We start from the raw sequence: 27,463 nt of genomic DNA on the forward strand, positions 1-27,463 counted from the left end.
AAAAGATTTCAGTGGTTGCTTAGGGCTGGGTAAAAGAAGTGGGGGAAGAGGGAGTACTGGGTTTCTTTTTGAGGTGGTGAAAATGTTCTAAAGATTTTTGTGGTGATTGCTGTACGTATCTATTAATATACTAAAAAAATCACTGAACTGCATGCTTTAAATGGATGAACTGTATAGTATGTTAATTACCTTTCAATAAAGCTGTTTTTAACAAAATAAAACAAGACCCACAGGGTTATACAGAACATATAGGTCAATTACTATAGAGATAAAAGCCATGAGATGAAGTCAAGGGTAAGGGAGGGAAAAGAATGGGAAAGTGACACATTTATTTACACAGCTGGCTCACATTAGCTGTTATTGTTTACTTCTTAGAAAGCCCAAAGGAGGTAAACATTTTTCTTGTTTTGTTTTGTTTGTTTTTTAAGGAAGAGCCTTTGGAGGGATATATGGGTAAAGAGTGACTATGGAGGACTTGTAAGGAACATGCAGAAGTTTACTTGCATTACGAATAACTAATGTATTTGAGGCTTTCAATGAGTAGCCATCTGAATTTCTAGATTGAAGAACAATGCCAGTGGCCCTGCGAGTCAATGCTGTGCTTCTACTGCTCTGTTGGCCCTGTCAGGACTACTAGACACAACCCATGACACAAAAACTCACTCTCTACTTTGAAGGTACCAGCCCCAGCTGAGTGAATACAGATCCAAATGATTTCCTGATAGAGACAGGCATTCCACAGTAGTAGGGTATATAGAGTACAGATGTAATCTAGATCGCTGATTATTTTATAATTCAGCCTGAATAAACATTATAAAAGTAATTTAAAAACAAAATGAACATAGGATGTTAGAAAGGAAGAGCAAATCTCTTACTTGCAGATGTCTCGCTAAGGCGTGCTATTTAATAACCAGAGCATGCTACTGAATCCCTCAAGTCATTTTTATTTCTCAGTATGAAAGTACCAAATTTGTGTTCCTCTTTAGAGAAAGAAGTCCCATCATGAACACATCAAAATGGAATGAAGTTGAACAGACTAGCCAATTAGGGGTATAACAATTACTCCTGGGCGATCTAAGTTTAGCTTAGGGAAACAAAGCAATCTGTTTTATTTTATCTCATGATCTGTTTCATATAGAAAAGACATTATGAGTCAATTTCCAATAGTACACTTTAACAGCTCCTGAACACACTAACCTGTACCGGCTTTTAAGCACACTACAACTCTCCTTTCTCCCACTCTCCTTTCCCTTTTATCTGCTGCACAGGTAATAGTAAGTTACTGCACTCACTATATTCTTCCAATTTATCTAAACTCTAGCGTAACAGAAATATAATATTCCAAGCTATATCTACCACATGAAAGGTAACTTTTTCATGTGTATAAGATTATTTATATCATATACACATTATTTATATATCACACATATGTATCACACATTTATACATCAAACATATATATACACATGTGCACATGTGTACATATATACCTGTACAGGCTTATATATGTATACACATAATGTTCATATATACATACACAAACAGATAATATTAATCACTAGCTTTTAAAAGGCTTTTACATTTTAGAATGGTGACCCTAAAATAGTGCACAAAGAAAAATAACTGAACCAGATGATGTCTAGAGATTCTTATTTACAGATGAAGATAAATTATCTAATAGCTAACACTAATGCCAATGAGCTAACAAGAGGCAATTTAACAGATGAGGAGATGCTAACTGTAGCAAGGAGGATAAATGTAGAAGCTGGGAGACAAATGAGAGGATGTCACCACATGCACACAACCGAAGCTGATTTTTTTCCCCCATAACAATGAAATGATATCCCAAAATTTTGCAGTGCAAATGGCAACTAAAATAATACCTATCAGAATCAATGAATCATTATTTTCAAATTTTAAAAAAAGCAAAATGAAAAGTATAAGAACTCCTGTCTTCCAAACAGCTATGTTTTAAAGTATTATAAGCTTAAATACAGCGTATTTAAAATTGTACAATGTTTAATTTATTGAGCTGTATTTAATCAGAAACAAACTTTCAATTTAGCTTTAGAACTGTTAGAAATTCATTTGGCTCCATTTTTCTCACTGAGTTCACAGAGATATCTCTGTGATGTACATTCTGGATTATCCGCTGGTGCCTAGATCATTCTCTCCTGCTCAACAAAAACCGGGACCATTATTATTAGGAGGAAGTATTAGGTACTACTATTAAATTGAGAATAATGTCTTAGTCAGATACTTATATTTTAGGGATAAACAGAAAGAACAAAAGTTTTGTCCAATATGGTGGGGAAATGTGGCATTAAAGAGGTTTGAAATGGTACTGAAGTAAAACACAGCTTTGACAGGAATGAAGCCACAAACATACTGGGCCTTGTTAGCTGTGAAGCCATTGGAGGGTTTCAATTAAGGAGTAATTCAACAGCATTACTCTGGTTGCTGTGTTGAGAACACATGGATTACTTGGCAGATTACTGCAATAATATAAGAGAGAGATGAGGGTTGTGCATGAGAGAAAGTGATTTCAGATAGGCAGAGTCAAGAGCATTTGCTGACACATTAGATGTGTGTATGAAGACAAAGAGAAGTCAAAGAATGCCTTTAGGTTTATTGCATAAAGAACTGGAAGCAAAAGTTGCCATTTCTGAAATGAGTAAAAATAATCAAAAGAATAGATTTTTAGGGAATATGAGAAGTTTATCTCAGATGTGTTAGGTTTGATGTGCTTATTAACCTTCCTAGCAGAGGTGTCAAGTAGGCAGTTAGATATGAATGCAGACTTCAGGGGAGGCATAGGGGTTAGATATATAAATCAGACAGCCCTCAGCATACTGGACAGTATTTTAATCATGAGATGAGATGTTCTCCAAGAGTAAGCAGTGCTAGAAAGACAGGCAACTAAGAACTGAGCCCTGGGGCACTCCAAAGTTTAGAGGTTAAAGGGAAGTTAAAGATCAAACAAAGAAGACAAAAGAATTTGCCAGAAACACAGGAGGAAAATCCCATCATGCACTTTCTAGAACCCAAGTGAAGAAAGTATTGTAAAAGAAAGGGAGGGAGTGAACATGTTGAATAATAATGTTAAGCCTAGCAGGATGAGGACTGATATACACAGTAGATTTAATCACAGTGTGATGATAGGGGTGAAAGCCTAGTTAGCTTTGTGAATTCAAGAGAGAGCAGAAGGAGTTACTGAAATACCAAGATTAGACAAATTCCTTCAAAGAATTTTGTGAAAAAGAAAAAAAAAAGGACAGATTTAAGAGTAGATTCAAAAGAAGATATTTTAAATATGGAAGAATTAATAGCAGGTTTTTGGTTCACAAAGAGCCACAAGGGAGACCCATCCCCACCTCTCCCCACAACAAAAAAAAAGGCAATAAGGAAAATGGAGAACTGCTAGAAGCAGTATCCTTGAGAAGAAGATGGAATGTAGTGCATGGATGGAGAAGCTAGCCTTTGTAAGTTAACATTGGCAGTTTATTCATAGTAACGAAAACCCAAAATTGCAATAGATTCAGCTGAGTTGGTGTTTATCAGAGCACATGGAAGATTTTTTCTTTGTTATTTCTTCCGTAACCTAGAAAACAAAACTATCATTGGATAGGATGGAAAGGGATGAAGTGAAGGTTTGATGAGAGAGATTTTAAAATGGTCACCTAGGAGAGTGGGAGAATGTGGACCCAGGGACACCGTGTATGTATGACTGCCCGGCAGTACAATGGGCCCACTTCCGGTTAATGACCATTCTGCAATTATCTTTTGGGCTAGTCAGAGATATTATTATTACTCCCTTTTCTAAATCACTCACAAGAGTAGAGCAAGGAGTAAAATTATATTCCTTTGAGCACCACTTCCTAGGAATTGATGATACATCTTCTTTCAGGAAGTGTCCATTTAACCTTATTTTTCTTATCTTTGTCTTCCTTGTTCTGTTTAAAAATATAAGGGACTTTTTTTTTAATCAAACTATTCTGAAAAACCAAATTATCAAATATGACAGTCACATAATGAAATTGAAAATGAACTTGTTCAAAAAGTTAATATTTGTTACCAAGTGAAACTTAGAAAAGATAACAATGCTTCATTGTAATAAGGAAAAGATCAGGAAAAGAGCTGGGGTACCAAGAATGAACCATGTCTTAATGCACATTTTATCTCCAATGCCTACTGAAGCACCTGGTAATCAGGAGAGGGCAAATAAATGATGAAATCTACAACAACAACAAAATATAAAGGCATTAAGAAGACTGAAAGTAGGATAGGAAAGCATGAAAGTGACTGAGAAAGGCTTGGGTTCACTGAAAGATGTGAGTCAGTGGGGTAAAGTGTTCAAAGTGGTATTCTCTCAAGAGTTTCTTTTTGAAAAATATTTCCTACCACTCACACATCTCTGAAATCAATAGTTTAGGTTGCACAAGAAGAAAACAAAGATAAAATTTTTAGTGCATTATAAAGACAAATATTAAAAACTTTAGGGACACTTGGGTGGCTCAGCCAGTTAAGCGTCTGTCTTCAGCTTAGGTCATGATCCTGGGGTCCTCGGGTCCTGGGATGAAAGAACGATGTTGGTAATCCCTGCTTCTCTCTCTCCCTCTGCCTCTCCCCCTGCTCATGTTCTCATGGTCTCTCTCTCTCAAATAAATAAAATCTTAAAAAAAAAAGAAAAAAAGTTAAAAAGCTCCCTTATGTTCTTTCTTTATCTTTTCCTAAACTCTAAGTAGACAGAAATGAAAAAAACAAAGCAACAAAGCACAATTTTTGTTTCTATGCATCTATGAAAAAGGTAATATATATCTCGAACACTGGATAGAAATAAAAACAATACATATCAATGAATGGTTTCTCTTAATTATTTGAAAGCAAGTAAATGTAGGGAAAAGTGAAAGACACATGAAAACCATTTTTTCAACAATCACTCCATAAAATATTAACCTATGTTAACTGAATCTTTTTTTCTAGCACAACTTCAAGAATATTGAAGATCACACTGACATAAGATTTAACTTTTAAAATTAATGACTAGTTTGATCATATATCTTCATATTTCATCTTGGAATTCTCTAATCTAAAAATGGCTGGAATTTTCATTGCTCTCACAATTGTCTTCAGCCACGCTGGCCTTATGGTTGAACTTGGATTACCAGCTGTCTTACCTCTGGTTTCTCTTGCCCTGACACCAAATCTCAAACATCCTGAACTACTCACAGTTCTCTGAGTATAATTTGCTCCTTTCAATCCTCTCTGCTGTTTTTCTCAGTCAAAAATGCTCTTATATTACCCAAAAAACACATATTTCACGCCTTGCTTTAAACACTGATTTCTTTGGAAGGTGTCCTAGCAGGCTACACATTTGACTATTTAGTTTCTATCATACTGCACTATCATACAATTATTTAATTGTATGTATTCTCCAAAGTTCATGAACCCCTCTAAGGCAGACACCTGAACTTTTATTATATTTATATAATTTATATAAATAGACCAGTCTTGAGGACACAGAACTAACATATGGCACGCAGATACCAAAAAATATTACTCTGCTGAATAAAGTCCTTTGTATCTAGAACTCATCAAAAATCATAATTCCTTTGTTTAAACCAAAAAAGGTTCTGATAAGAATTATTCAGTAGCATACAAATAATTTAGTAAGAAATTTACATAGAAATAGGCATAAATGTATCCACATACACAAGCCATATGAAAAATAGTATTAATCACCCATAACGATACTTTTTCTTTTTTTCAAATTATAACCATAAAAGCACTAAAATAACATGGCAGTTGATGGTAAATATCTCACCTTGTTTTAGATCAGCATTTCTCGTAACTTCTGAGAGATAGCAGTCTGGTACAGGATATGAAGAAAACATGGGCCAAGGATATGGATCATCACCCTAAAAAAGAAGACAAACGACTTTAGGAAATATTATAAAATACTGAATTTTAAGGCTTTCCGAAACACTAAAGTGGTTATTGTTTCATAGACACTAGAATTATAGCCTAACTAACCAAAAGCTATGTGACAATTATAATTCAATACTCCAAAGGATAATAACTAAAATGAAATGTAATGCATGGTAACTTGTTCCAGCAACTAGGACTGATAATGACAGCCTAACTATTTTTTTTCCATGAAAGAGAAATTAAAGTCTTCAAAAGAAACCTGTATTTCCTATATTGAATTAGGAAACAAATTCAAAAGACCAAACTGTTTATCTTGTATTGTCAATCATTTCTATCTCATCTTCCCCAGGCTAACAGAGCAAAAATGTACTTAATTAAAAAAAAAAAAAAAAAAAGCCCCTTCAAGAGAAAGCCAATGTCTATGAATATTGATGGAAGGAGAAGTACTCAATATTGCTAATTAAATACAAAAAATACATTCATCTAATAAAAATTAGGTATCATGAAAAACAAAGACATCAAAAGTAAACATCACAGACACAGAAAAATGACAACTTTTTAATGAAATAATAGCCTATCCTGCATCACAAAGAATACTACTCTCATTTCAAAGTGTTTACTCTGTATCCTACAGCTTCTCTATTAACAAAGATTCCTCTTTACCCTACTCACCTTCTCTAATACCCTTGGAGGCAAAATTCGTTCCATGGGCCCACCAATAAAATTTATTCTAACAAGAACATGATTTCTCTCTACTGATAAGCCATCAATTATGAAATTCCTGAAAAATAAACATATCAATTTTATTATCTTAATTGAATATGATTTAATTCCAAAATCAAATCAGTGGAATGTAAAGAAAAAAATAAAATTTTCTATAGAAAAGTTTAGAAAATGATTAACAATTTATCACTTAGAAAGGGCTAAATTCTCCTTATCTTACAGCTTTCTTTGTCAGAAAGCAAAAAACTGATGGAGATATAACTACTAAAATGAGATAAATGATAGTATAAAATAATATTTTCTTGTCAAATGTTACTGCATTTAAAGAAATGGAATTAAGACCTATATTATTTCCACAATGACTTTTTCACTTTTTTAGGAAAGGTTTCCTTGGGTTCTAGACCCAGTGCCTTAAATTCAAAATCTAAATGTTGCTTTTGAGCACATTCCACACTTCTTGAAGCTGTTAATATCACCCTTCTGTATCAAATCTAGAGAATCCAGTAATGTTCCTGGGCTTCTATATTCTTCTAAAATTGAGCTAGAATGGAAGAACAATTTTTTATTTTTAAATACAGACATGAAAACAGTACCAGATATTGAATGGGTATTCAATAAATGTCAGGCAAACTGAGGTAATGACAAGTAAAATAGAAAAAAAAAATCAAGATATTACCATAACCTCATTTTGCAATAATCAGAAATTATGAATGTGAACTAACATAATTAAGAGAATGGGTAAAGAGTAAGTCTGTAATGGACAATAAATCAAACATTTTGTTTAATGAGTCAACTTACACTCCAGCCTGAATTTAAAGGTGATAGAACTTCATGGAACCATCAATAAAATCAGGTCTTAAAAAAAAATGCTAAATGAAACAAAAACTCAGAAAGCAGTACTGTTCAATCCTCCAAACAAACACCTATCATAATCTTTCGAATGGTGACATTTGTATTTTCATTGCTTTTTACTCAGTTTTTTAAATCTATTGAATTCAGATAGGGGAAAAACATGAAACTACATATACAATATCACTGCCTTAATAGAGGATCTGTAAAGAAAACTACTGTTAATAATATTGTCTTAACAGTTTTTTTGGTTTTCTTTTTTGTTTTTACCTGTGACTTTCAGAGGTCTCTAAGATATTTTCTTCTTGAGCATTTAGTAACACTTCAGATACTTGATACTGAGCCTCTAGTAGAAGAAGAGTGTCTAGATCACAGCATACCACACTTAATAACCTATATAAAAAGGAACAATAAAAAACAGATTTTATAAAATATATTCTAAAAGCTTTCTTGGTGTCTCAAAATAATACCTACACATGAGAACACAAACTTTATGACGAAGATCACAATTACTTCAAATAGATTTGTAATCATTTTGATTATTAACATACTTCAAAAGTTTTTCTCATTGGCATATTATTTAAAGACTGTGGGTAACTTCTAGTCCAGTTTTTCTTAAAAAATTATCTAAATCCAGGAATAGCAAGTTCTCAACAGCTATTTTAAAAATCAGATAGGGAACATTTAGCAAATCCATAAAACCTGCAAATTGTCACCATTTTTTATCAGCAATTAATTACATAAGGAATAACAGAATCATTTGCTACCAAACCACGAAATGTTCACTAGGTAAAACGTCAATGGCTAACTTTATAATTGTCAGATAAAGCTGAGAACACCAAAACACACTGATCTCTCCCTAAACATGCATGATTTCTACCTATCTCTCAACTGTGGTTAGAGAGACAGGTGGAAATCATGTGGCTCCTATTGTGATGAAAGAGGACATACATATACTGAACAATCTGTGAAATATTCTTGCCAAAAAAACTGAACCTGAAATTAACCAATTACTACACATTACACTATCAGTTTACAAGAAATATTTTAAAAGATGTCTCAAGGAGGAAACAGTCAACCAAATCCAGAATTTGAAAAATCACATCTCATATAATATTTCTTTAGGGGAAAAAATTGTGAAAAACCGGTAAGGTAACTTATAAGTTAAAAGCAAAATATATTTTTTAAAGATTTTATTTATTTGACAGAGAGAGAGAGAGAGAGAGAGAGAGACCGCAAGTAGCCAGGCAGAGAGAGTGGGGGAAGCAGGCTCCAGGCTGAGCAGAGAGCCCAATGCAGGTCTTGATCCCAGGACTCTGAGATCACGACCTGAGCCGAAGGCAGAGGCTTCAACCACTGAGCCACGCAGGCACCCCTAATAGCAAAATATTAAGCAAAATGTGAAGATTTGGTTTTAACTGTGATTCAAGCAAAAACTGTAAAGTGCATTTTTGAATCGCACAGGAAAATATGGGAAAGGTACTAGAGGAGATCAGGAATATGGTGTTAAGTTAGCTATAACAATGACAAAATGGTAAGTTTTTTGTATTTTTAGAAACAAGTCTTATATGTTAGAGATACACACTGAATTTTCTTTTTTAAAATTTTTATTATGTTAGTCACCATACAGTACATCATTAGTTTTTGCTGTATTGTTCCATGATTCATTGTTTGCATATACCACCCAGTGCTCCACACAATACGTGCCCTCCTTAATATCCATCAATGGGCTAACCCATCGTGCCACCACCCTCCCTTCTAAAATCCTCAGTTTGTTTCCTGAAGCCGATAGTTCATGGGTCTTCTCTCTGATCCCCCTCCCTTCAGTTTTCCCTTCCTTCTCCTAATGTCCTCCAAGCTATTCCTTACCATATAATAATTGTCTTTCTCTCTTTGACTTATTTCAGCATAATCTACTCTAGTTCCATCCATGTTGATGCAAATGTTGGGTATCCATCCTTCCTGATGGCTGAGTAATATTCCATTATACATATGTATCACATATTCTTTATGCATTCATCCGTTGAAGGGTATCTTGGCTCCTTCCTCAGTTTGACTATTGTGGACATTGCTGCTATGAACATTGGGGAGCATGTGCCCCTTCTTTGTACTATGTCTGATTCTTTGGGGTAAATATCCGGTAGTGCAATTGCTGGGTCATAGGGTAGCTCTATTTTTAATTTTTTGAGGAACCTTCACACTGTTTTCCAAAGGGGCTGTACCAACTTGCATTTGAACCTACAGTGTAAGAGGGTTCCCCTTTCTCAAGAACCTCTCCAACATTTGTTGTTTCTTGCCTTGTCAATTTTTGCCATTCTTATTGGGGCAAGGTGGTATCTCAATGTGGTTTTGATTTGCATTTCCCTGATGGGTAATGATGATGAAAATCTTTGCATGTGTCTGTTAACCATTTACAAGTCTTCTCTGGAGAAGTGTCTGTTCATGTCTTCTGTCCATTTTTTGACCAGGTTTATTTGGGTTTTTTTAGGTGTGGAGTTTGAGAAGTTCCTTATAGATATTGGATACCAGCCCTCTTCTGTAGTGTCATTTGCAAATATCTTCTCCCATTCCATGGGTTGCCTCTTTAGTTTTGTTGACTGTTTCCTTTGCTGTGCAGAAGCTTTTTACCTTGAGGAAGCCCAAAAAGTTCATTTTCACTTTTGTTTCACTTGTCTTTGGAGATGTGTCTTCAAAGAAGTTGCTGTGGCCAATGTCAAAGAGTTTATTGCCTATGTTCTCCTCTAGGATTCTGATGGATGCCTGTCTCACACCGAGGTCTTTCATCCATTTTGAGTTTTATCTTTGTGTATGGTTTAAGAGAATGATTACATTTCATTCTTCTGTATATAGCCGACCAATGTTCCCACCACCATTTATGGGACAGACTGTCTTTCTTCTTTGGATATTTTTCCCTGTTTTGTCAAAGAGTTGAGAGTCCATATCTGGTCTCTCTGTTCCATTAGCCCATGTGTCTGTTTTTCTGCCAGTACCATGCTGTCTTGGTGATCACAGCTTTGTAATATAGCTTCAAATCAGGCAACAGGATGCCCCAGCTTTGTTTTTCTTTTTTAATATTCCTTGGCAATTCAGGGTCTTTTCTAGTTCCATACAAATTTTAGGATTGTTTGTTCCTACACCTTGAAAAATGCCTTTGGTATTTTGATGGGAATGGTGTTGAAAGTATAAACTGCTTTGGGCAGCACAGACATTTTAACAATATTTATTTTTCTGATCCATGAACATTGAAAGTTTTCCCATCTTTTTGTGTCTTCTTTGATTCCTTTCAGGAGTGTTCTGTAGTTCTTAAGGTATAGCTCCATTAGCTCTTTGGATAGATTCATTCCCAGGTATCTTATGGTTTTTGGAGCTACTGTAAATGGAATCGATTCTTTAATTTCTCTTTCTACAGTTACATTGTTATTGTATAGGAAAGCAACTGATTTCTGTGCATTGATTTTGTATCCTGCCACATTATTGTTGTAGGAGTTCTAGTGAATTGAGGGTGAAGTCTTTTGGATTTTCCACATAAGGTATCATGTCATCTTCAAAGAGAGAGAGTTTGAGTTCTTCTTTGCCAGTTTGAATACTTTTAATTTCTTATTGTTGTCTGATTGCTATTGCTAGGACTTCTAGCATTATGTTGAACAGTAATGGCTAGAGTGGGCATTCTTGCTGTGTTCCTGATCTTGAGGGAAAGGCTGTCAGCTTTTACCCGTTGAGAATGATATTCACTGAGGGTTGTTCATAAATGGATTTTATGAAATTGAAGAATGTTCCCTCTATCCCTATACTCTGAAGAGTTTTAATCAGGAAAGGATGCTGTATTTCATCAAAGGCTTTTCCTGCATCAATTGAGAGGACCATGTGGTACTTCTCTCTTTTATTGATTCGTCCTATCACATTGATTGATTTGCAATGTTGAACTGCCCTTGCATCCCAAGGATCAATCCCACCTGGTCATGGTGGATTATCTTATTAATGTACTGTTATTAGATCCTATTAGCTAGGATCTTGTTGAGAATCTTGGCATCCATATTCATCAGGGATATTGATCTGAAATTCTCCTTTTTGATGGGGTCTTTGCCTGGTTTGGGGATCAAGGTAATGCTGGCCTCATAGAAAGAGTATGGAAGTTTTCCTTCTGTTTCTATTTTTTTTCTATTTTTCTATTTTTTTCTATTTTTTCTATTTCTATTCTGTTTTTCTATTTTTGAAATAACTTCAGGAGAATAAGTATTACTTCCTCTTTGAATGTTTGGTAGAATTCCCCAGGGAACTCATCAGGTCTTGGACTTTTGTTTTTTGGAAGGTTTTTGATCCCTGCTTCAATCTTGTTACTGGTTATTGGTCTATTCAGGTTGTCAATTTCTTCCTGTTTCAGTCTTGGCAGTTTATAGGTTTCCAGGAACATATCCATTTCTTTGTTTGTTTAACTTATTGGCATATAGCTGTTGATAATAATTTCTCATAACTGTTTTTATTTCCTTGGTGTTAGTCGTGATCTCTACCCTTTCATTCATAATTCTATTAATTTGGACCCTTCTCTTTTCTTTTGGATAAGTCTGATCAGTGGTTTATTGACTTATTAATTCTTTCAAAGAACCAGCTTCTAGTTTCATTGATCTGTTCTACTGTATTTCTGGTTTCTAATTCAATGATCCCTGTTCTAATCTTATTTCCCTTCTCCTGCATGGCTTAGGCTTTATTTGTTGTTCTTACTCTAGTTCTTTTTTTTTTTTTTTAAGATTTTATTTATTTATTTGTCAGAGAGAGAAAGAGAGAGAAAGAGCAAGCAAGCACGCACACAAGCAGGCAGAGGCAAAGAGAGAGGTAGGCTCCCCACTAAGCAAGGAGCCCGATGTGGGACTCGATCCCAGGACCCTGGGATCATGACCTGAGCTGAAGGCAGCAGCTTAACCAGCTGAGCCACTCAGGCATCCCATTACTCTAGTTCTTTAAAGTGTAAAGTTAATTTGTGTATTCTGGATTTTTCAGTTTTTTTAAGTGAGGCTTAGATGACTATGTATTTCCCCCTAAGGACTGCCTTTGCAGTATCCCACAGGTTTTGGACCAATGTTTCATTTTCATTGGTTTCCATGAATTGCTTCCATGAATTGTTTAAGTTCTTCTCCAATTTCAACATTCTTAAGCAGGATGGTCTTTAGCTTCCAAGTGTTTGAATTCGCTCCAAACTTTTTCTTGTAATTGAGTTCCAGTTTCAAAGAATTGTGATCTGAGAATATGCAGGGAGTAATCTCAATCTCTTGGTATTGTTTGAGACCTGATTTGTGACCATGCAGGTGGTCTATTCTGGAGAAAGTTTTATGTGCACTCCTGAAGAATGAGTATTCTGTTTTTTTAAGGGGGAATGTTCTGTATATATCTATGAGGTCCATCTGGTCCAATGTGTAATTCAAACAAAGCTCTTGTTTCTTTGTTGATTTTCTGCTTAGATAATCTATCTGTTGCTGAGAGTGGAGTCTTGAGGTTTCCTACTATTAACGTATTATTATCAATAGGTCTCTATTTTGGTTAACAGTTGGCTTATGTAGTTGGCTACTCCCATGTTGGGGGCATAGATATTTACAATTGTTAGATTCTCTTGTTGGATAGACCCTGTAAGAATGATAAAGTGTCCTTCTGTGTCTCTAACTACAGTCTTTAGCTTAAAATCTAATTTGTCTGATATGAGAATTGTTACCCCAGCTTTCTTTTGAGGTCTACTGGCATGAAAAATTGTTCTCCACCCCTTCACTTTCAGTCAGGATGTATCTTTAAATTTAAAATGAATCTCTTATAGACAGCATATAGATGGGTCATGTCTTTTTATCCAATCTGCAACCCTGTGCTGTTTCATGGGAACGTTTAGGCAATTCATGTTAAGAGTGATTATTGAAAGATATAATTTTACTGTCATCCCATTGCCTGTGAAATTCTTGTTTTTATAGATTGTCTCTGTGAATTTCTGTTCTTTATCACTCTTGGGGTTTTTCTCCTTTCATAGAGCCCACCGCTTAACATTTCTTGCAGGGACAGCTTGGTGGTCACATATTCTTTCAGTTTCTGCTGATCTTGGAAGCTCCTTTTCTCTCCACCTATTCTGAATGACAGCCTTGCTGGATAAAGTATCCTTAGCTGCATGTTTTTCTCACGTAGTATCCTGAATATGTCTTACTAGCGCTTTCTGGCTTGCTAGGTCTCTGTGGACAAGTCTGATGTTATTCTGATACTCCTCCCTCTGTGCATAAGAAATCTCCTGGCGTGCCTAAGTGGCTCAGTCAGTTAAGCGTCTACCTCCAGCTCAAGTTAAGATCCTGTAGTCCTAGAACCAAGCACCATGTCAGTCTCCCTCCTCAGTGGAGAGCTTGCTTCTCCCTCTCCCTCTGCTGCTCCCCCTTCTTGTGCTCTCTCTCTCTCTCACTCTTGCTCTATCTCAAATAAGTTACTTAAAAGAAAAGAGAGAAAAGAAAAGAGAAATCTCCTCCCTCTCCCCACTTTCAAGATTGTTTCTTTGGATCTAAGATTTGCACACTGTACTATTATATGCCATGGCGTCAGTCTCATCTCATTGATCTTGGGAGGGTCCTCTCTGCCTCTTGAACACAAATGCTTGTTTCCTTCCCCAGATTAGAGAAGTTCTCAGCTATGATTTGCTCAAATATGTCTTCTAGAACTTTCTCTCTCTCCACCCCCTCAGGGGTCCCAATAATTCTGATATTGGAACATTTAATTGAGTCACTAATCTCTCTCAGTTTGATTCCTTGGGTTTTAATTTGTTTCTCCCATGTTGCTTCAGTTTCCCTCTCTTCTATCATCTTATCCTCTAGCTCACTAATTCATTCTTCTGCCTCACTTACCCTGGCAGTCAGAGTATCCAGTTTAGACTGCATTTCATTCATAGCATTTTTAACTTCAGCCTGATTAGATCTCATTTCTGCTCTTAGAGATTCTATATTGTCATTAATATTTTTCTCAAGCCTAGATATCATCTTGATAATTGTTAGTCTGAAGTCTATTTCTGATATCTTGGTTATATCCATATCCATTAGGTCTGTGGCAGAAGCCACAGTCTCTGAATCCTTCCATTGTTGGGGATTCCTCCTCTTAGTCATTCTGTTGTGGGGTGGTTGAGGGAATGTACAGAGTCCAAATTACTGACCACAACCCAATCAAGATGCACCGGTTTTATAGGGACCTTAAGGTTGTCAGCCTCTTGTTCTTCCAACCTGTCTTCTGGGGGAGGGGCCTGTCATGCTTGTTACCCAGGCAACCCTGTTTGGGTATGAGCTGCCCTTCGCCCTGTGTAGGCGGATGGGCTCAGTGAAAACCAGTTTTCAGGTGCTCTTTCCCTCTGGTGGCTTTCCCTAGCAGCTTTGCCCATCTCTTCCAAGAGTCAGAGCAGAAGCGACCATATCCAAACCTCTGTCTCAGAACAGAGAGATCCCAGTCTATTCTCCAGAGCTCTCAAGGCCACACTGCCCTTGTTTCTGTCTGTGCTGCAAGAAACTGCAGCATCCTGGGTTGTGTGTCCTGGGAGCAGCACTCCCAGCCCTCACTCCCAGGGCCTGGCACACCTCTTTTTTTTGTGGTTCTAAAACCACAAGCTGCCCCCAGTTTACATGCATGCTCCAGGTTTTCAGTCTAGAGGGTGCCCTAAAGTCCTTTCCCAACTACTACCAGTCTGAGAGTCTGTGCCTGGTCCACAGTGCCAGAGGTTTTTGCTTTCCTGGTGTAAGATCATGGAGGCTTCCTCCCCCTTCCATTTATCTTCTGATATCTTCCCACAGAATCATGGTTCCCTGCTTCATACCTCAAGACCAACCACTGGAGATACTCTGTTTGTAGAGATCCTGATATATCTTCATACATGTAAGGCAGATTTCGTGGGTGTTCAGAATGGTCTGGTAGATATCCAGCTCAATTCAGGGGACTGGTTAAAATAAGGTAACCTATTCCTCTGTCATCTTTTCTCTTCCCCATACTGAATTTTCATAGGTAAAATGACATATCTGGAATTTGCTTTAAAATACTTATGAAAAAAATGTGTGTATGGGAGCAGAAGAGAGATAAAACAAGATTGGAAAATACTGATAATTGATAAAAATAAGTAAGATACATGAAACTTTCATTATATCATCGCTCTTTCTACCTTTTATATATTTAAAAATTCTATGATAAAAAAGTATATTAAAAAAATGATGTGAAGGCAACACCAGGTAGTTATGATAGATTAAGTGGTTAGGGACAATTTCCCTGAAAGGTGGCATTTGAGGAAACAGGAGGTCCAAGAAGAAACCAACTTTGTAATATTGCATTTCCTTATTTATCTGATAGTTATATTCAAACATGAGCATAAAGTCATACTTATAAGAGTGGTCATAAGAGCAAATAAAAAATTTTAAGCATCCATTCATAGCACGAAGTTCAAATGTTTGGAGTAGATTTTATAGTGTTATACTATGCAAATATTAGAACAAAGCAACTCTATATGTTTAGAAAAAGAATTATCTTCAAAGTATGTTAAGTGAAGAAAGGGAGGCACAAAACATTGTATATAGCTGTAGCATTTGAACAAAAGTGAAAAAGCAACTGAATATACACAAATATGTATTTTTTTTTAAAGATTTTATTTATTTATTTGAGAGAGAGGCAGTGAGAGAGAGCATGAGTGAGAAGAAGGTCAGAGGGAGAAGCAGACTCCCCGTGGAGCTGGGAGCCCGATGCGGGACTCGATCCCGGGACTCCGGGATCATGACCTGAGCCGAAAGCAGTCGTCCAACCAACTGAGCCACCCAGGCGTCCCACAAATATGTATTTTGAGGGGTTTTTTGTTTTTGTTTTTGGGTTTTTTTTTTAAGATTTTATTTATTTTAAGAGAGAGAAAGTATGTGTACAGTAGCAGGTGTTTGGGTAGAGGGAGAGGGAGAAAGAATATTAAGCTTTGAGCCCAATGTGTGGCTCCATCCCATGACTCTAAGATCATGACCTGAGACAAAATTAAGAGTCAGATGCTTAATTGACTGAGTCACCCAGGTGCCCCTAAATACATATATGTTTTTACATAGACTCTCTCTCCAAGGACAAAACAATTGTTAAGAATTGTTAGCTTTAAAAAAAATAAATTAATTAAAAAAAAAAAGAATTGTTAGCTTTTGGGAAGGGAAGGAGATCTGAGTAACTGGAGAGGAACATACTTCTCACTAAATATCTTTTATTGTTTTTGAATTTTGATACAATTGCATGTTTTACGTATTCAATAGCATCCATAGGAAAAAAAATGTTTGGCAGATGCCTTTAAGAGTCAACAATGGCAAACGAGTTAAAATCATGGAATAGTAGGAAGACCTTATGCTTCCTTCATCCCTCAAACACAGCTAGATAATTATCCAAGTCATTCTGAACACCCAGGAAATCAATCTGAAGACTGAGAGAATAGACTGCACAACTAGAGGAGAAAAGAGGCCACATTGTGGAAGGTAGAAGGTGTGGTGATGTAATTTGGGGAAGAAAATAATTGTGGGTGCTGCAGAGAGGAGAAAGCCGTGATCACGGAGAGTTGAGAAAGAGGATAGAGAGAGAGACAGAGAGAAAGCAGCACACAGGCGACTGCACAAAAACACTTTCCAAAAAATACTGAGTGGGAAACTAAGAGGGGCTGATTCTCCCAAGTTTTTATAAACAGTGAAGCCAAAAATCTGAAGTTTTAGAAGTCCATACCACTGCCAGGATAAACCTGGGGGGCACAGCAGTGCTCCTATAGAGAAGCATGTTAGAGGCCCTGGAGTTGATGGCATGCTCTGACGATCCCCTGAGTCATGTTGGGAAAGAGTTCCCCTTCTTGAAGTACATTTGGGAGAGGTGACACTGTCTCAGGGGACAAAACAGCACAGCCTTAGGTGCCATTGAGCTGCCCTGTTCATTAGCATATGAGCAGAGATGCCCGCTAAAGGCAGCTAATCTGGATGTGGGCTTTTTGCTACACTTTACCATAAACTCCAAACCCCTATACTGTTGTGCAACTGCTTTTCTGGGACAAACCAGTACTAGCCATAGCTCGGTAAGGCCCTCTCCCAGTGGATCAGTGCCAGGTTCCTAAAATTTGGAGTTTTGAAAACCCAGCTGCAAGCCTGAGATAAAACACAGGAGCACTAGGTTGCTGGCTTGGACACAGGTAGACAGAGAGGAGATTGTCTGCTCTCCTGTGAGGGCTTCCCAAACAGTGGTGCATGAACTCCCCTGTCTAGAAACAAGAGCAGGCTGACACCATTTTTCACCCCTCCCATCAGCATAGAAGGACTTCAGCAAGGGGCACAGTATACACAGTTGAGGTTTGAGCAGCTTACACTACACCCTGGCCCCTGGGCTCTGCAAGTGCCTTTTTAATAGAGCAAGTATAATTGAGAGCCAGAGCAACAACAGGCCCCTCCCCCAGAAGACCACCACAAACACCCTGCATGCACCAAGTCCACTGATCATAGAGTGAAGGAAACCTTTAGATCTAGTGGAAATAGGACCAGGCACAGCTTTTCTAACATGCAAACGACAGAGACCTAGACAAAATTCCAAGATGGAGGAATTCATCCCAAAACAAAGAACAAGAAGAGGTCATGGGCAGGGAGCTAATCAAAATAGTTATAAATAATATGCCTGAACCAGAATTTAAAACAACAGTCATAAGGACACCAGCTGGGCTTGAGGAAAGCAAAGAAAAAAAAAAAAAAAACAAACAGAGAGACCCTTACTACAAATATAAAAGACCTAAAAATGAGTCAGGCTGAAATAAAAAATGTAATAACCAAGATTAAATAAAGTGGATGTAATGAACACAATTATGAAAGAAGCAGAAGAATGACTAAGTGATATAGAAGACAGAATTATGGAAAATAATGAACCTGAAGAGAAGAGGTAAAGAAAAATATTGGATCATAAATGTAGCCTTAGGGAATTCAGTGGTTACATAAAGCATAATAACAAACATATCATAGGAGTCCCAGAAGAGTAAGAGAGGACAAAAGGAAAAGGAGGCAGGTTTATTTGAGCAAATTATAGCTGAAAACTACCCTAAATCTGGGGAAAGAAACAGACACCCAAATCAAGGAGGCACAGAGAATTCCAATCAAAATCAACAAAAGCCTGCCAACATCAAGATATATGTAGTAAAATTTGCAACATACACAGATAAGGAAAGAATCCTGAAGGCAGCAAAGGAATAGAAATCCCTAATCTACAAAGACAAATCAGGTTCAAGTACCCAAATATATAAATCAGAAACCTGGCAAGCCAGAAGAAAGTGGCATGATATATTCAGTGTGCTGAATGGGGAAAATCTGCAGCAAAGAATATTTTATCCAGCAAGGCTGTCACTCAGAATCAAAGGAGAGGCAGAATTTCCCAGATAAACAAAAACTAAAAGAGCTCATGAACACTATATCAGCCCCCCAAGAAATATTAAAGGGGATTGAGAGGGAAAGAAAAACAAAAGGCAAAAAGGACTGAAAGAAAAGAAAATATACAGCAACAACAACTTTACAGGTATTACAATGGCACTAAATGTATATCTATCAATAATCACTCAATGTAAATGTAACAAATGCTCCCATCAAAAGACACAGCATATCAGAATGGATTAAAACAACAACAACAACAACAAAAAACAAGATCCATCCGCATTTGCCTAGTAAGAGATTCATTTTAGAGCTAAAGATACCTCTAGATTGAAAGTGAGGGGATGAAGAAATATCTATCACACTAATGGACATCAAAAGAAAGTCAGAGGAGCCATAATTATATCAGACAAGCTAGATTTGTAACAACAGATGAAGAAGGGCACTATATCATAATAAAGGGGTCTATCAAACAAAAAGACCTAATAACCGTAAATATTTGTCCCCAACCTGGGAGTACCCAAATATATAAATCAATTAATGACAAACATAAAGAAATAGTAATAGTAGGAGACTTTAATATCCCACTTCAGCAATGAATAGATCATCTAAGCAGAAAATCGATAAGGAAATAATGGCTTTGAATGACACACTGGACCAGATGGACTTAACATACATATTCAAAACATTTCAATCTAAAGCAACAGAATACATTCTTTTCCAGTACACATGGAACATTCTCCAAAATAGACCACATACAGAGTCACAAATCAGGACTTAGAAAGAAAAAAAAGATTGATATGAATCTTTTCTAGCCACAGTGCTATAAAATGTGAAGTTGACCACAAGAAAAAATTTGGAAAAACCACAAATACATGGAGGTTAAGGACCATCCCATTAAAGAATGAATGTTTTAATCAGGAAATTAAAAATGAAATTAAAAAATACAGATGAAAACATAAAAATCCAAAACCTTGGGATACAGCAAAGACAGACCTAACAAGGAAGTATATAACAATATAAGTCTACTTCAAAAAGTAAGGAAAGTCTCAAATACACAACCTAACATTGTACCTGAAGGAGGTAGAAAAGAAACAGCAAATAAAGCCTAAAGCCAGCACAAGAAGGGAAACAATGATTAGAACAGGAGTAAACAAAATAGAAACAAACAAAAACAGCAGAAAAGATCAATGAAACAAAGAGGTTGTTCTTCAAAAGAAATAATAAAATTGATGAACCTCTGATGATGGAATGAAAAAACTCATTTTTCAGAGCGAACTTATATAAAAGAAGAGAGAAAGAACCCAAATAAATAAAATCACAAAGGAGAACTCATAACCAACACCACAGAAAACAATCATTAAGAGAATATTATAGGGGCGCCTGGGTGGCTCAGTGGGTTAAGCCTCCACCTTCAGCTCAGGTCATGATCTCAGGGTACTGGGATCGAGCCCAGCATCGATCTCTCTGCTCAGCAGGGAGCCTACTTCCCCCTTTCTCTGCCTGCTGCTCTGTCTACTTGTGATCTATCAAATAAATAAATAAAAATCTTTAAAAATCTTTAAAAATATAAAAAATAAAAAAATTTTAAAAAGAGATTATGAAAAATTAAATGCCTAAAAAATTGGGCAATCTGGAAGAAATGGACAAATTCCTAGAAACATACAAATTACCAAAACTGAAACAGAAATAGAAAATTTGAACAGACCCATAACCAGCAAAGGAACTGAATCAGTAATAAAAAAAAAAAAAAAAAATCTGCCAACAAAAAAAGTCCATGACCAGATAGCTCCCCAGGGAAGTTTTTCCAGACATTTAAATAAGAGTTAACAATGAAATGACTGGGTGCCTCAGTCAGATGAATGTCGGAATCTTGGTTTCAGCTCAGATCATGATCTTGGAGTCATGAGATCAAGCCCCATGCTGAGCTTCACTCTCAGCAGGGAGTCTGCTTGAGATTTTTCTCTCCATCTCCCATTGCCTCTCCCCAGTGCATGTGCACACTCTCTCTAAAATAAATAAATCTTGAGAAGGGGCAAGATGGTGGAGAAGTAGGAGACCCTGTTTCAACCAGTCCCCTACAGTGAGCTAAATATCTACCAGAACACTCTGAACACCCATGAAATCAGCCTGAGATATAGAATTATACACTTCTGGATCTCTACGGGGCAGAAAAAACCAGTGGAAAGGTAAAGCACAGTGGGAATGATTGGACTGATATTGGAGGATAAGAATAAGAGGGAGGGAGCCACCAGAAGCGACCCACTGGAAAGTAATACCCCAATAGGAAAGTGCCATGTGGTTGGGGACTAGTATTAACTTGGAATTTGGTTGAAAGCACTCAAAAAGAGCAAAAGATCTTAAGAAGCAAATGGTGGAATCAGATGGTCACGGGAATGGGCCTAAGCCCACAGACCCAGGATGGCCACCGCTGGTTACGACCATGCCAGAGAGAGTGCAGCAGAGCCTCCAGTTCATGGTCCCTAGCCCCTAGCTGTGAACTACTTGCACCACTGCTCAGCTGGGTGCATTCCCTCCCACGCATAAGGCAGGCTGGTGGGCACTCTCTAGAACCACACCCTTTTGCGCTCTACGCAAACCGGGTCTGACCTACTCCCTGCCTGTACCTGAGAGAGCTCTGTGCAGGCAGTAGCCGATGATCTCTAGGACCGGCTGAGGGTCTGGACACTCCCAGTCTCTGCCTGAAGGAACTTGGCACAATCTCTAGTCAGCATCCCTCAGCGAGGGCAGCCTTCTGTGACCTGGGTGACTGAGCACACCCAGCAGCATGGGCCTGGTCCCCAGACAGCAGTCCTGGCAAAGGCAGCCACTGGAAGCGAGCTCCGTGGATCACTATCTCTCGCAGTTTTAGCAGCATGAGGGTGCAGAGACAAGCGGGCACGCACCACCTCTGGGAGGTTGCACAGCCCAGTGGAGTTTGCAGAGGGGGAGTCTGTGTGTTCTGGACCACCCAGAGGGGAGCAGACTAAGGCTTCTCTGAGACACAGGCTGGGTGCAGTTTGCTTTCCACTAAACCTCCAAAAAGCCACAAAAAGCCACCAAAAAAACAGAAGCCTCCAGAGAACAAAAGCCTGAAAAACCAGTTTCCACAGAGCCCAGACCCTAGATAGGGGGCAGGACGACTCAACCCAAACAAGACTGACTGAAAAACAATGGGGCAGGCCCCTCCCCCAGAAGGCAAGTCAAAAGAGCGATAGGACAACCACCAGAGGGTTCCCATAAAACTGTAAAACCACAACATCAGGGGAAAACAATATATTAAGCTCCTGGTATTGCACTAAAACCTGTATATTTCATAAATACATTTTTTAAAATTCATTCTCACAATTCTTTTTCTTTTAATTTCTTTAACCTACTTACCATTACAACTAGAGGTTTAATACAACAAATTCCATAATAACCTTTTAACTTGAACTTTTGTCATACATATAACTGTGTTTTTCTTTTGCTTTTTGCTTTTTTTTAAAAAAATACATATAGATAAAAGCTTCAAGGTAATCCTTTTTCACTATTCAATACTAACTCTCTATATAACCAGTTTTAATCTCCCTTTATCTCTAAAAAGCTAAGTCCTTTAACAAAGGTATCAAGATACACCCAGGAAGAACCAAAATAACCTTTCTCACTGACATCGAAGATTTATAACCACACTCCCATCTCTTTCTTCTGTCAGTGTTTCTGTGTATTTGTTTTTGTCCTGTTATTATATAAATCTTATTCTTGGGGTTCATTTGGCTGTTTTTTTTTTTTTTTTTTTCTGTCATTTACTTTTGTTGGTCTTTTTGTTTTTCTCTTTTTGTTTATATACCTTTTAAATCTTACCTTTGGGGCTCATTCTGGCTGGGTTTTCTCATTTGTTTCTTTCTTTTTTTTTTTTTTTTCCCTTCTCTATTTTTTCATTTTCTCTCTTTATCTCTCTTTTTTTCTTTTTTCGTTCTTTTTGGTGGTGACTTCCAGTTGCCCCAAAGCATGCACCTTGCCTGAATTGTGGTTGATATATTCAGCTATACATCCCCTCAAGGACCTCTCACCAAAATGACCAGGAGAAGGAAGACCCAACAGAGGAAAAATTCAAAGACTATGCCCTCTCCAGCAAAACTATTGGATATGGACATCAACAGTATGTTGGAAAGGGAATTCAGGGTAACAATTATCCAGGCAATGGCTATGTTAGAGAAAACCATTAGTGACAACATAGAATCTCTAAGGGCAGAAGTGAAAGACACCCAGGCAAAAGTTAAAAATGCTATCAATGAGATCCAATCTAATCTAAATACTCTAATAGCTAGGGTAACCAAGACAGAAGATAGAATTAGTGATCCAGAAGACAAACTGATAGAGAAAAAAAATCAGGAAGAGGCATGGAAGAAACAGCTTAGACAAATAAAAAGAGAATTAGGGAAATAAAAGACGCCATGAAACGTTTCAACATCAGAATTATTAGGAACTTTGAGGGGATGGAGAAAGAGAGAAGACTAGAAGATATAGTTGAACAAATTCTGGATGAAAATTTTCCCAGCCTGGGGACTAGAACAAGCGTTTGTGCCCTAGAGGCAGAAAGAACAGCCCCCAAGATCAATGAATCTAGAGAGACCTCAAGACACTTAATTGTGAAACTGACAAATCATAATTTTAGACAAGAGCTTCTGAGGGCAGCTAGGGGGAAGAGAATACTTATATACAGAGGAAAGTCTATCAGAATAACATCATGCCTATCCACAGAAACGTGGCAAGCCAGAAAGTGTTGGCAAGATATATTCAGGGAACTAAGTAAGAAGAACATGCAGCCAAGAATACTTTATTCAGCAAGGTTGACATTCTAAATGGATGGAGAGATAAAGAACTTCCAAGACCAGCAAGGTTTAAAAGAGTATGTGACCACCAAGCTGGCATTATAAGAAATATTAAGGGGGATTCTATAAAAGAAGAAAGAACCCAAGAGCAACACAGAACAGAAATTTACAGAGACGACAGATAAAAACAAGGAATTCACAGGCAACATGTGTCAATAAAAATGTAACTTTCAATAATCACTCTGAATGTTAACAGCCTAAACACTCCCATAAAATGACACAGGGTTGCATATTGGATAAAACGAAAGGACCCGTCCATATGCTGTCTATAAGAGACCCATCTGGAACCTAATGATGCATCCAGACTGAAGTGAAGGGATGGAGAAGCATTTTTTTCCTGCCAACGGACCTCAAAAGAAAGCTGGGGTAGTGATTCTCTTATCAGATAAATTAGATTTTAAACTAAAGACTGTAGTCAGAGATAAAGAAGGACACTACATCATTCTTAAATGTCTATCCACCAAGAAGATCTAACAACTGTAAATATTTATTCCCCCAATAAGGAAGCAGCCAACTACATAAGACAGCTGTTAATCAAGATGAAGAGTCATATTGCTGTGAATACAATAATAGTAGGGGATCGTAACACACTACTCTCTGTAAGACAGATCATCCAAGCAGAAAATCAATAAAGAAACAAGAGCTTTGAATTACACACTGGACCAGATGGACCTCATAGATATATAAAGAACATTCCACCCTAAAACAATAGAATACTCCATTCTTCTTAAGCACACATGGAACTTTTTCCAGAACATGCCACAGACTGGGTCAAAAATCAGGGCTCAAACGATACCAAAAGACTGAGGTTATTCCCTGCATATTCTCAGACCACAATGCTTTGAAACTGGAACTCAACCACAACAAAAAGTTTGGAAGGAATTCAAACACTTGGAAGCTAAAGACCATCCTGCTTAAGAAAGCTTGGATCAACCAGGAAATCAAAGAAGAACTTAAACAATTCGTGGAAATCTGAGAATGAAGACACATTAGTCCAAAACCAATGGGATACAGCAAAGGCTGTCCTGAGAGGGAAATACATAGTCATCCAAGCCTCACTCAAAAAAATTCAAAAATCCAGAATACACTAGCTCTCTTTACACCTTAAAGAACTGGAAAATCACAACAAATTAAGCCAACCCCATGCACAAGAAGGGAAAATCAAGATTAGAGCAAAGATCAATGAGATAGAAACTAGAGATATAGTAGAACACATCAACGAAACTAGAAACGTTTTTTTTTTTTAAAGAATCAATAAGATTGATAAACCACTGGCCAAACTAATCCAAAGGAAAAGAGAGAGGACCTAAATTAATAAAATTATGAATGAAAGGGGAGAGATCACGACTAACACCAAGGAAATAGAAACAATTATCAGAAATTATTATCAACAGCTATATGCCAACAAGTTGAGCAAACTAGATGAAATGGATGCATTCCTGGAAACCTATAAACTTCTAAAACTGAAACAGGAAGAAACTGACAACCTGAATTGACTGATATCTAGTAACAAGATTGAAGCAGTGATCAAAAACCTCCCAAAAACCAAGAGCCCAGGACATCACAGATTCCCTGGAGAATTCTACCAGACACTGAAAGAAGAAATAATACCTATTCTCCTGAAGCTGTTTCAAAAAATAGAGACAGAGGGAAAACTTCCAGACTCTTTCTATGAAATCAACATTATCCTGATCCCCAAACCAGGCAAAGACCCCACCAAAAAGGAGAATTTCAGACCAATGTCCCTGATGAATATGGATGCTAAAATTCTCAACAAGATCCTAGATAATACGATCCAACACTACATTAAAAAGATTATCCATGATGACCAGGTGGGATTAATCTCTGGGATGCATGGTTGGGTCAGGGGCGCCTGGGTGGCTCAGTGGGTTAAAGCCTCTGCCTTCAGCTCGGGTCATGATCCCAGGGTCCTGGGATCAAGCCCCACGTTGGGCTCTCTGGTCAGCAGGGAGCCTGCTTCCTGCCCCCCACCTCTGCCTGCCTCTCTGCCTACTTGTGATCTCTGTCAAATAAATAAATAAAAATAAATTAATTAAATTAAAAAAAAACCATTGCAAATCAATGTGATCGAACAAATCAACAAAAAGAGAGAAGAACCACATGGTCCTCTCAATTGATGCAGAAAAAGCATTTTATACAGCATCTGTTCCTGATAAAAATGCTTCAAAGTATAGGGACAGAGGAAACATTCCTCAACATCATAAAATCTATGAAAAACCCTCAGTGAATATCATTCTCAACGGGTAAAAGCTGACAGCCTTTCCCTTAAGTTCAGGAACACAGCAAGGATGCCTGTTCTAGCCACTACTATCCAACATAGTGCTAGAAAGTGCTAGAAGTCCTAGCAACAGCAATCAGACCACAAAAAGAAATAAAAGTTATTCAAATTGGCAAAGAAGAAGTCAAACTCTCTCGCTTCGCAGATGACATGATACTTTATATGGAAGACCCAAAAGACTCCACTCCCAAAGTACTAGAACTCATATATAGCAGTTCAGTAATGTGGCAGGATACAAAATCAATGTACAGAATCAGCCGCTTTCTTATACACTAACAATGAAAATATAGAAAGGGAAATTAGAGAATCGATTCCATTTACTATAGCACTGAGAACCATAAGATACCTTGGAATAAACCTAACCAAAGAGGTAAAGGATCTGTACTCGAGGAACTACAGAACATTCATGAAAGAAATCGAAGAAGACACAAAAAGATGGAAAAGCACTCCATGCTCAAGGATTGGAAGAATAAACATTGTTAAAATGTCTATATTGCCTAGAGCAATCTATACTTTCCATGGCATCCCAATCAAAATTCCACCGGCATTTTTCAAAGAGCTGGAACAAACAATCCTAAAATTTGTATGGAACTGGAAGAAAACCTGAATTGCGAAGGAAATGTTGAAAAACAAAAATAAAACTGGGGCATCACGTTGCCTGATTTCACGCTTTACTACAAAGCTGTGATCACCAAAAGAGCATGATACTGGCACAAAAACAGACACATAGACCAGTGGCACAGAGTTGAGAGTCAAGATATGGACCCGAAACTCTATGGTCAACTAATCTCTGACAAAACAGGAAAAAATATACAGTGGAAAAAAGTCTCTTCAATAAATGGTGCTGGGAAAATTGGATAGCTATGTATAGAAGAATGAAACTTGTCCATTCTCTTACACCATACATAAAGATAAACTCAAAATGGATAAAAGACCTCAACATGAGGCAGGTATCTCTCAAAATCCTAGAGGAGAACATAGGCAGTAATCTCTTCAACCTTGGACACAGCAACTTCTTTCAAGACATGTCTCCAAAGGCAAAGGAAACAAGCAAAAATGAACTTTGGGGACTTTATCAAGATCAAAACCTTCTGCACAGCAAAGGAAACAGTCAACAAAACAAAGAGGCAACCCATGGAATGGAAGAAGATATTTGCAAGTGACACTACAGACAAAGGGCTGATATCCAAGATCTATAAAGAACTCCTCAAACTCAACACCCAAAATCAGATAATCATGTCAAAAAATAGGCAGAAGACATGAACAGACACTTCTCCAAAGAACACATACAAATGGCTAACAGGCACATGAAAAATATTCATCATCATTAGCCATCAGGGAGAGTTAAATGAAAACCACATGGAGATACCACCTTACACCAGTTAGAACACCCAAATCAACAAAAC

The 27,463-nt window shown here is 37.4% G+C and overlaps 1 protein-coding gene across 4 annotated transcripts in view; it reads right to left on the reverse strand.

Annotated features, from left to right (window-relative positions):
- The window catches only part of TBC1D32 (TBC1 domain family member 32), a 231,951-nt gene that overhangs the window by 69,300 nt on the left and 135,188 nt on the right, over nt 1-27,463 (reverse strand). For all 4 annotated transcript variants that reach the window (XM_032862420.1, XM_032862421.1, XM_032862423.1 and 1 more), the window contains 3 exons: nt 7,771-7,893; nt 6,601-6,709; nt 5,825-5,918 (listed from right to left, as the gene is read on the reverse strand). In XM_032862420.1, the coding sequence (XP_032718311.1) occupies nt 5,825-5,918; nt 6,601-6,709; nt 7,771-7,893 (326 nt within the window). The remainder of the gene's footprint in view (nt 1-5,824; nt 5,919-6,600; nt 6,710-7,770; nt 7,894-27,463) is intronic.

This window comes from Lontra canadensis, unplaced genomic scaffold (assembly GCF_010015895.1).
Source record: "Lontra canadensis isolate GAN:19392208 unplaced genomic scaffold, GSC_riverotter_1.0 scaffold23, whole genome shotgun sequence".
Classification (NCBI taxonomy): Eukaryota; Metazoa; Chordata; class Mammalia; order Carnivora; family Mustelidae; genus Lontra; species Lontra canadensis.